This window comes from Haliotis rubra, unplaced genomic scaffold, assembly GCF_003918875.1.
Source record: "Haliotis rubra isolate DU_JTF1 unplaced genomic scaffold, ASM391887v1 Scf291, whole genome shotgun sequence".
Classification (NCBI taxonomy): Eukaryota; Metazoa; Mollusca; class Gastropoda; order Lepetellida; family Haliotidae; genus Haliotis; species Haliotis rubra.
The window spans coordinates 287,705-298,082 of NW_025766959.1; the positions used below are offsets into that span (position 1 = coordinate 287,705).

At 40.4% G+C, this 10,378-nt stretch overlaps 1 protein-coding gene across 1 annotated transcript; it reads right to left on the reverse strand.

Moving 5' to 3' along the window:
- Positions 1-2,275: 2,275 nt before the first annotated feature.
- Positions 2,276-5,651, reverse strand: LOC124282013 (caveolin-1-like). The gene is made up of 2 exons (XM_046718017.1): positions 5,595-5,651; positions 2,276-2,928 (listed from the first exon to the last, which is right to left on the reverse strand). Exons 1-2 carry the CDS (start codon positions 5,649-5,651, stop codon positions 2,596-2,598), a joined length of 390 nt encoding a protein of 129 aa, XP_046573973.1. The 3' UTR covers positions 2,276-2,595.
- Between the last annotated feature and the right edge of the window lie 4,727 nt (positions 5,652-10,378).

Consider the following 10,378-nt stretch of genomic DNA (forward strand, 5'->3'; position numbering starts at 1 on the left):
GATGACTCCTTTGAGAGGAAGTTTTACATTTGGCATATGCTAGGGTCACTGGCATGAATGGGCTTGTCCACTGGAGACTGAGACCATCGCATATAACTATTCATCTCTTATCCTACTTTTCTTGCCACAAATACGAAACATCAACCACAAAGAATAACCAGTCTTGATTGTCCGACGAAACAGATTCCATTTTGCGTAAAAGGCAAAAAAAGCGTCGAAATTATTTTTATCATATCACTGAAACATTACTTCAACCCTTTTATGGTCTGCTCGCTTTGGTTTGGTTGTTGTTTAATGCCGCACTCAGCAATATTCCAGCTATATGGCGGCGGTCTGTAAATAATCGAGTCTGGACCAGACAATCCAGGGATCAACAGAATGAGCATCGATCTACGCAACTGGGACACGATGACATGTGTCAACCAAGTCAGCGAGCCTAACCACCCGATCTCGTTAGTCCCCTCTTACGACAAGCATGGGTTGCTGATGACCAATTCTCACCCGGATCTCCTGGTGATGGTCTGCCTGAAGTTAACACCGTGTACTAACTAGATCAGTGGGTCGTGTCATTGAAAACAATTATCATCACCTTTATCTTCAGTTTGATCCTATAAGATAGCTACGGTTCTACAGTGTTGGGTAAATAGAAGTAGAGTTTGGTTACAATCTGTAATTTGACAAAATCCCTTGAATCTATCTTATAACAGAGCTGACTGTTACCCCAGAAGTTGAGCCATTGATTATCCTGTTCATGCACTCTAGATTCGTTGACATATTTCATTGATAGGACATGATGAAGCTGGGTGGGTGATGAAAGTTGCGCACGAGGATACCGGAGGAGATATGTTTCAGATCAATGTTGACTTAAGGCGCCATGTTTAGGCTACTTATTGCGTGTCATGTGGCCCTTACTTAATGGGATGTTTTTCATAATGTCAACCACTGGTTTGTCTGATCCAGACTGTTGTGAAGTGGGTTGAAAATTCTGTTGAAATGGTTCTACAGGACTGTGAATCATTATTATGTTATTTGCGAACAGATATATTTACTGTAATTTTTTGTGTGTTTTAGTGGCGTCATCAAAGACACATCAAGACACAGCACTCGTTCAGTCTGTCAACACTGGGGTCCTGTCAAGTACTGTACACCTGTCACTCGAGTCCGTTTGACAGCAAGGGACGCCATTCGAGTACAGCAGAAATGTACAGACGAGACATTGGAGATCACAGATTATATTTGAACGTTTGGTTGTAGAAGACATCGCCTACCGATATAAACAATACTATAAATATTGATTCACCCTTGCATCAATATATCAGCGGTATCGTCTTAGAAATTAGTGTACGCGGGGACAAGTTCCTCGGTGAGTGCGGTATCACTTTCTGATTTGATTCACAGTGAAAACGTGTGAAAGGTTGGGTATTTCTAAGTTAAAGAAAACAAACGGATTTGTCAGTTGAGGCCGTTATGTCATTGATGTCGTGCTGCATGGGTTTTGGATTGCAGTATTTTTCAATGATGGGGTTCAACAGTTGTGGACACACTTCTCAAGAAAGTCCGTATATTGTAGAGTGAGTGAGTGCGTTTAGTTTTACGCCGCACTCAGCAATATTCCAGCTACATGGCGGCGGTCTGTAAATAATCGGATCTGGACCAGACAATCCAGTGATCAACAGCATGAGCATCGATCTACGCAATGGGGAACCGATGACATGCGTCAACCAAGTCAGCGAGCCTGACCACCCGATCCCGTTAGTCGCCTCTTACGACATGGGTTACTGAAGATCAATATTCGAACCCGGCTCTTCACGGGTCGTATATTGTAGAGATTCTTCAGATGATGTGTGTATGTTGTAGTAAGTCAACGTGGCCAAACTGAATAATTTTGTTGAAAATACTTTTAAAAATCTGTTCATATTCACAACGCCCTTCTCCTTTCTCAAGTAAATCATTATATTTCATTATGCGTCTAGATATCGCTGTAAACATCAGTGTACTTGCATATTCTCTCTGTATAAATGTTTGCATGTATATTGATATTCAACATACCTTTTACTGTTCATATTCCCAAGGGGCGGTGGGGTAGCCTAATGGTTAAAGCGTTGGTTCGTCACGCCGAAGACCCGGGTTCGAATCCCCACATGGGCACAATGTGTGAAGCCCATTTCTGGTGTTCCCCGCCGTGATGTTGCTGGAATATTGCTAAAAGCGGCGTAAAACCAAACTCAGTCAGTCAGTCAGTCATATTCCCAAAACAACATCAACCAGACAACGCAAGTCTGTAAGCATTTATTTGGATTGTACAGAAATAATATATTTACAAACTCATTCAAATGTGATTGTCGAGGCAGACAACAGAGAAGACATAGACAAGGTAGGTACATATACACGTGTATATGAAACATAACAGTACTATATGTACACAGTGGGTATAAAGGGTACAGGAAAGGTATCACAGTTTCTGGGGAAGATAGTTCTCAGCCGGCGAGACAGAACTAGAGAAATAGAGAGGATGTCCCTTCCATCCTCACAAAAACACCTCGTCCAACGGGAACCTGAGCATTTTGACGTAGCGTCGCCTTCTGAGATTGAAGGTTATTTGTTGGAAACTGCTATTTTACTGAAGCACAGGCCACATGCTTCACAGACTGGAGCCAGACAACAGTTGATGACGGAGCCGAAGAATTTCTGGTAGCATCCAAGATAGCTGCCGAACATCCTGAGGCAGGGTGTGAACTGCCAGATGTGTTGGAAGGACATCATGGCGAACTCACATCCCCAGCAGAGAGCCAAGGGAATAGCACAGATGAAGGTGAGGAAGGTGTAACAGCAGCTCTTGCCGCAGTTGAAACATTTATAGGAGTTACGCCAGACGCAATCTGCACTGTGGGCTCCCTCGGGCTCACCGATAACATCCTCGAACATCACCTGCAAGCAAGAGAAATGACTTTAGATGTGTGTCAGTTCTAGATTTCAAAGTCACAAATTAAGATTAACCGGTTCATGTACGTGTGTACAGAGCACGGGGGGGTTCTGAGGACATCCGGCGTCATAATGATGTGCATATATGTTCAGCAACATCAACAAATGCAGACGGTATGGATAACATTCAATAATTGGTCTATCCTAAATATGTTTGGTAGTTATAATATAATTTCCGGTGTTTTATGAAATATACTGAAATGAATAACTGAATATTGATTGCTCAAACGTATTACTCTCTCGAAATGTTATCGCCGGATTAGTTATCTTCTCCATTCTTATGAACTTTGTCTTCTTGGGGATATCAAATGATACAAAGATGCTGTTTTAATTGTTTGATCGGCATTCTAGAAGTTGGTGAGTCAAAAAGCAAACATACAACTTTATGGATGACAACTTCTTGTTAAATGCGTTAAGCGACGTTTCTTGAATCTACATCGAAACGTCGCTTAACGCAATCAACAAGAAGTTGTCATCCATAAAGTTGTATGTTTCATTTTATCATGTTTTATTTTATCCAACTTCATAACGATGTAAGAACTTAAACTATGGCGAGTCATTTTAGAATGGGATTACCAGCAGCACGGGCTAAAGTGAGTGGGATGGTATGTTTGAGGTTTTGTTCAACATTGCTCGTGCAGCAGCGCATGTCACCTTTACGTAAGAAGCACTTTAGGCGAGACGGTACGTCTTGAAGGTTACCACACTGTACGGAATCATGACATTGTTTGGGCAACTGAAGATTGTGTTGCATTAAATAATATGTAGTCTGATTACAATTGCCGTAGTGTACGCATCCATTGTTAGGGGTGTTTACTATTATCTGAATAGTGATAGACAATCACCAACGCCAACAATTACCTTGGTTCAAGCAAACCATAGTCAAAAGGTTCAGCATCGACCTGCGAGTGGTACACACGGGAAGGATGTTTAAGCGAACTTAAAAATCAGCTTGTTCCTGGTATAAATTGTTTCACTGTTATTATTGCTACTGCCGCCGCCATATAGTTCGAATATTGCTGAGTGCGGCGTTAAACAACAAACAAACAATTTGTTGCTATATATCAACGGCATATATTTATCATCGCAAATCGCAGCTAGTTCATTGTCTGTTAACACATAAATACGTGCATACAGATAGGTCTCCAAATATGAGTTCATATCAAGAGCAGATATTATCCAGGCCTTTATAACAAACACTTGTAAGTCGCAGGCCTTTTTCCAACAGAGGCGGCGAGCTATTCAATTTGACAGATCATGTAGTTCGTCTACATACACATCTTATCGCGCACCTAGGGTGGAGGACAAAAGCCTTTATTGACAAAACCATCCAAGGACATACATTTCACTATTCCTCCGCGGTCCCTACGTGTCAGTGACTGTGTTGTCAAGGACAACAGGTCCCTAGCAACGTAACAACGATATACAAACGATCCAAACTTTGCACTGCTCGCAATATGTATATTAATGCATATACTATATCTATCATTTTCGATATAAGTGTCACGATATATCGAGAATCTGAATTTACAGTTTATTTTTCTTTAATTCCCCTGTAATTCAACAAATATTACTAAACTACGTGAAAACCAATCATTTGAAAGATCTAATATGTTTTAAGGAATACAGCACATAGCGACACCTACTCATGTTCAAAACAACTTATTACAGTATGCCAAAATACGGGCTCTTAAATTGTTCCGAAGCGTGATAAGGAGTTCCAGAATCTCTCCAGAAACTTGCTGCACTTGTTTCTCCGTAGATTTATATATTTTTATTATTTTTTAGGACGTAACAAAATACGTTTGCCCGATATGTTACTGGAGAAAACACACATTATACATGGGTCCAGGCGTACAACCAGTAACCCAGTCCTTGCACTTCTACTTTCAATAAAGCTGCATTGATTTCCTATGCGTCTGCATTCATTCAGAACCATTCACTCGATACATGGCACGATCGATCACGTATCTCGGTTGATGATTTATGTCAAAGTGTGGTGTGGAGGGAAATTTGATATAGGCCAACCCACGAACAGACTCATTAAACCCTCGCGTTCAGTTAACTAGATGTAATGAATCCCATGTCCCGTGAAATGAAGCTGGATGATAAGAGGGTTGGACATATCATTGAAATATGGAACGTCCATGCCAGAGAAAAATCAGCCTTGATTATCCGTCGATCAAGACCATTCCACTTAGCTTAAATGCCGGGTGTTCTTAAAAAGGGGTAAGCATATCGCCCCCTTGGTAGTGATTGCTATTCATACAATTTGTATAAAAAGTACTTTCCTCACATCTCAATCCCTCACTTTGGAGGACTTCATAAACATCGCGTATTATTAGCACGAGCGAAATTATGATGACACAGTAAACTTTCTGTTAAAATTCATGACGATTTAACCTCCATGTATTCCAGTTCAGATAAAAACAATTATTAACAGGACCAAAATATACATCCATATTAACGTATTGAGCATACAAAGAACTTCATTCTATCCGTTTTCCGTATGTAATTTATACATTTACTTCAATTATCCTTTGAAAATGCATTTGCACTGAGGTACATTGTTTTGGGGGTTTTTAAATAACGGTCTTTTAATTAATACGTACCTTCAGGTGATCATTGAGATTGTTGGGGTCCCTAATCATCATGTCCAGTTCTGCCATTTTGAGATTTCAGTAATTAACCCTTACACCAAGTTGTTGAAGGGAGACTGTCCAGCTGAAACTAAGGCCGTTTGCCTTAACACTGGCCCTTAAATGTGACCAACGAAAATTGTTTTCCCCGATTGCTAAGCAGCAGCGCGTCCAGGTTTACGAATAACTCGAAAATAGAGAACACCCTTCCACTTATGATGGACGTTGCAGCAGACGACAGGTCACGTGACCTGTATCAAATTTCAATGCCCCCTGAATTCACCTGTTAGCTTGATGCTTGTTCAAAACTTTCAGCTATGGTTACCCTAAGGTGGGAGTTGTTTGAGAGTTTTAAGTGATTTGGTAAACATCCCCTACTCCGGTCCCAGATAAGCAAAGAGACAAGATCAGGCCGATTACTGGGTTAAGGTGCGTCATGGGAGAATTGGCTGGCGAAAAATCAAAATCCCGTGGTGACTCTAGCCTTGGCATGTTGTAAGGTACGATACCATTTTGCCACATCTTTTACTCTAAACAATTCTTAAAAACAAAATATTTGACATGAGACATGTGGTATCTAAAGATGAGTTCGTCAGGTGACTTCAAGCACCTCAGGAGTCAGGGAACCAACATCTTCTGATCCACTTCCTTCAACCCAATAAAGATGTGTCTAACGTTTTTAAATGTACTTATCCCCAGCTAACACTATTTTCGGTGCAAGTAACCATCATCGTCATCATCATCATTATCATCATCATTATTATTATTATCATCATCATTGTCATCGTCTTTACGCCGTCAAACCACGCAGCATTGGAAATGGAAAGCGAAAAAACATGTATCTTTGATAAAGTGATAGAAACTGTAAGAATACGATATATTGATACAATACACACACTGAAGTTCCTGAGCGCTTTTAATAGTATCGATGTTTCACTTTCGACAACTGTTGTATGTTGTACATGTTTGATCGGCGCTGAAACTATATTTACTGGGGTTTTTTCCTTCTGGGATAAGACCTGGATGTATATCCATCCCGCATAACGAAATGATTTATGAATACTGTGTGTAATGATGAAGGCAAATGCCACAGTCATTGGCAGTGTGGTGTCCCCCGAATGTGCTGATAAAGTGATTAGAAGATAAATGACAGTCATTGGCAGTGGGGTGTATCGCCGATATGTGTTGATAAAGTGATTAGAGTGAGTGAGTGAGTTGGGGTTTACGCCGCTTTTAGCAATATTCCAGCAATACCAGAAATGGGCTTCACACATTGTGCCCATGTGTGGAATCGAACCCGGGCATTTAACGTGACGAGCGAACGCCTTAACCACTAGGCTCCCCCACCGCCCCTAAAGTGATTAGAAGGCAAATGTCAGACTGTGTTGATAAAGTGAGTTGGAACCAACTGCTTGAATGTCTACATCATATGTTCCTGTAACATACAATGTTTGATACTATAAACTTGGTATGCGACAAGCATCAAAACACACACGCACACACGCACCCACGCACCCACGCACCCACGCATCCACGCACCCACGCATCCACGCATGCATGCACACAGGTCGCTATATGTTCTACTCAAAGTCCGCAGAAGATCACCATTTTAGGAGTTAACATAACATTCGTATGCATCTAACCTGAGATATCAAATGAAAAATATGAGATATACACCATATGAAGATTGAACTACCTTCACCAAGGTCACGATATATACTACTTGTTAATGAAACAGACAGTGCAGCATTTCAGTGATGTTATATTGACTACAGCTACACAGCTGCCAGTTTCCAAAGAGTTATGCCAGAACATTTTCTACGACACAAAATGTAACAAGACGCCTCGTAACGCACTCCCCTTTAAGTCAAAATATGCAAGGGGCGGTCTAATCGATCAACACTAGATATTGATGGCGTTGAACACGAAACAAAGCAATAACCTGCTTGATAAAGATGCCAGCATAGGTACCGATACGTTGAAAGCATAAAGAATTTGAAATCCATAACTTATCTCCATCTTCCCCAAAGAAACACCAGCATCTTTTAATAATCAAAGTTTCAAAAAGGTAAATGTGGTTGCTTCGTATTGAAACACTGTCATTTATGTTACATTTGACTATAAACTATCAACAACGAGGAGAGTTCTATGAATATACAACTTCTCTAATATTAATATGAGCGACGTTTAGGCGTAGCTACTAACACCGTTATCAAGCAGGTGTTAGGGATGATGGTGTTAGTAACTACACCGAGACGTCGCCCATATTAATATTAATCACACCAACTTCTAAATGCCGCTCGAAGAAGTTATAAGCTATCAGTGCTGTATATAATACGTTAAAATTGTATGTGCTACTATAACATTGTATCTACTGCTTCAACATTGTATCTGCTAATCCAAATTTTTATATGGTATTTCAGCAGTGTATATGGTATTTCAGCAGTGTATATGGTATTTCAGCAGTGTATATGGTATTTCAGCAGTGTATATGGTATTTCAGCAGTGTATATGGTATTTCAGCAGTGTATATGGTATTTCAGCAGTGTATATGGTATTTCAGCAGTGTATATGGTATTTCAGCAGTGTATATGGTATTTCAGCAGTGTATATGGTATTTCAGCAGTGTATATGGTATTTGTATATGGTATTTCAGCGGTGTATATGGTATATGCTATTTCAGCAGTGTATATGGTATTTCAGCAGTGTATATGGTATTTCAGCAGTATATATGGTATTTCAGCAGTGTATATGGTATTTCAGCAGTGTATATGGTATTTCAGCAGTGTATATGGTATTTCAGCAGTGTATATGGTATTTCAGCAGTGTATATGGTATTTCAGCAGTGTATATGGTATTTCAGCAGTGTATATGGTATTTAGTGTTTCATTTCAGCAGTGTATATGGTATTTCAGCAGTATATATGGTATTTCAGCAGTGTATATGGTGTTTCAGCAGTGTATATTGTATTTCAGCAGTATATATGGTATTTCAGCAGTGTATATGGTATTTCAGCGGTGTATATGGTATTTCAACAGTTTACATGCTGCTGTCCTAGTGTGGTGATCTACCTTCAGTTGTTGGCGATCTATAGCCAGTTTTTATATGGTATTGTCCAAATAGTGCTATTAGTTTTAACTTTCCACACTAGTTTTAGTTGTAATTGTGATATTCTAGTTGTTTTAGTGTCCTTCGTCGACAAGTTTTTATAATATACATATATTCCATTTCAATGTCAATTATGTTCTCGTCACGATATGGCTGCAATATTGCCGATGTGACGTTATATATTAACTCACTCACTCACTACATGCTGCTGTAATCCTGGTAACATTAACATGAAATAACTCTATATAAGGACAGAAACATCCTAGATTCTTTACTGCGCCATCAAATGACATGTAATTGACCATATACTTCATATGAATATTTTTCGATTTAAATCCTCCAAGACATGTCGAACACGAGGATGGATATTTGCACTAGATCCTTCAGATGTGTTTGTTTAATGGAGAAATCATCGACTTCTTCAATATAGTGCTGACAGTAATTATCGCCAACCGCCGGATATGTGCTGTTTGTGTTACACGTGGGAGGTCAGATCAGATCAAAGCTTGAAAGAGACATGAAATTGACTTCCATGGTACCCGACCCATATTGATGATATCGCAGTAATAGGCGTCAGACTGGTTCAACGTCGTAATGAAATCAATACCTTCTATCAAGATGCTAGCTGGCCAACCCTGGTAGCGAAAGAATGAACGAGCTCTCTTTACCTGTACACTAGTGGTTGATAGCATAATCAACGACTCAAAGCACATAGAAAAGAAACACAGCCAACCAATCCCCATTGTACCTGGCTATTACAAGCATGAGGTACTCGTGACCTTTCTGGCACCTGTCTTTATGAGCAGCATCAGTGATATATACATCAACAGCAACAGCCATTACAACATCGACTACAACAGTCATTACAACATCGACTACAACAGTCATTACAACAGAAACGCCATTTAAACAGGAACCGTCATTACATCTACAAGACAACAACAATTCCACAATGAATTGCTCTTATATTGTTCAAAGTTTACTGAGGACATCAGTTTCATGATGAACGAACGGGAGCAGTCATGGACACTATGTGCACTGGGTGTTTGCAAACCCATGTTTGTATGTAACGTGTTAGGTTCGTTGCACATCATTATCAGGGAACACAACAACATTTTCTGAGGATTGCAACAAATGAATGTACTTATGCCATCTCAGCGTCTAAGGTGTCGTTTGACAGCAGACAGACTAGGTAGGTGCATAGACACGTTTCAAACTATTTCAACACACTTTGACGTCTTTGGTGTAAGCCAAAGTGTGGTGGCAGACATTTAGACCAGCTTCCCAGTGTTATGCGGGTGGTCGACAGCGCTTAACTACAAAGCGGGAAGGTCTGACCTGATAGCAGCAAGACATAATCACTTCGTTACTGCCTCCACACTCAGAAATGACCTGCGGAACTCAAGTGGCTTTAAAGTTCTCCGACAGTGTGTAATCGTCACCGTGAGGTTGGTCTCCAGTCACGGAGGGCTTGTAGTCGTATCCGGCTGACCCAACAGGCAGGTACGTAGGGATTTGGCTGAAGATCACGTGAGCTGGACAGACAAGGACTGGAAAGTATTTCTTACTGTCAAGACTTCAAAGATGGTCGTGCCCGACTGTTCAGGGTTCTAAAACAGCCGAAAATGGCCGCTATTGATCATGTTTTT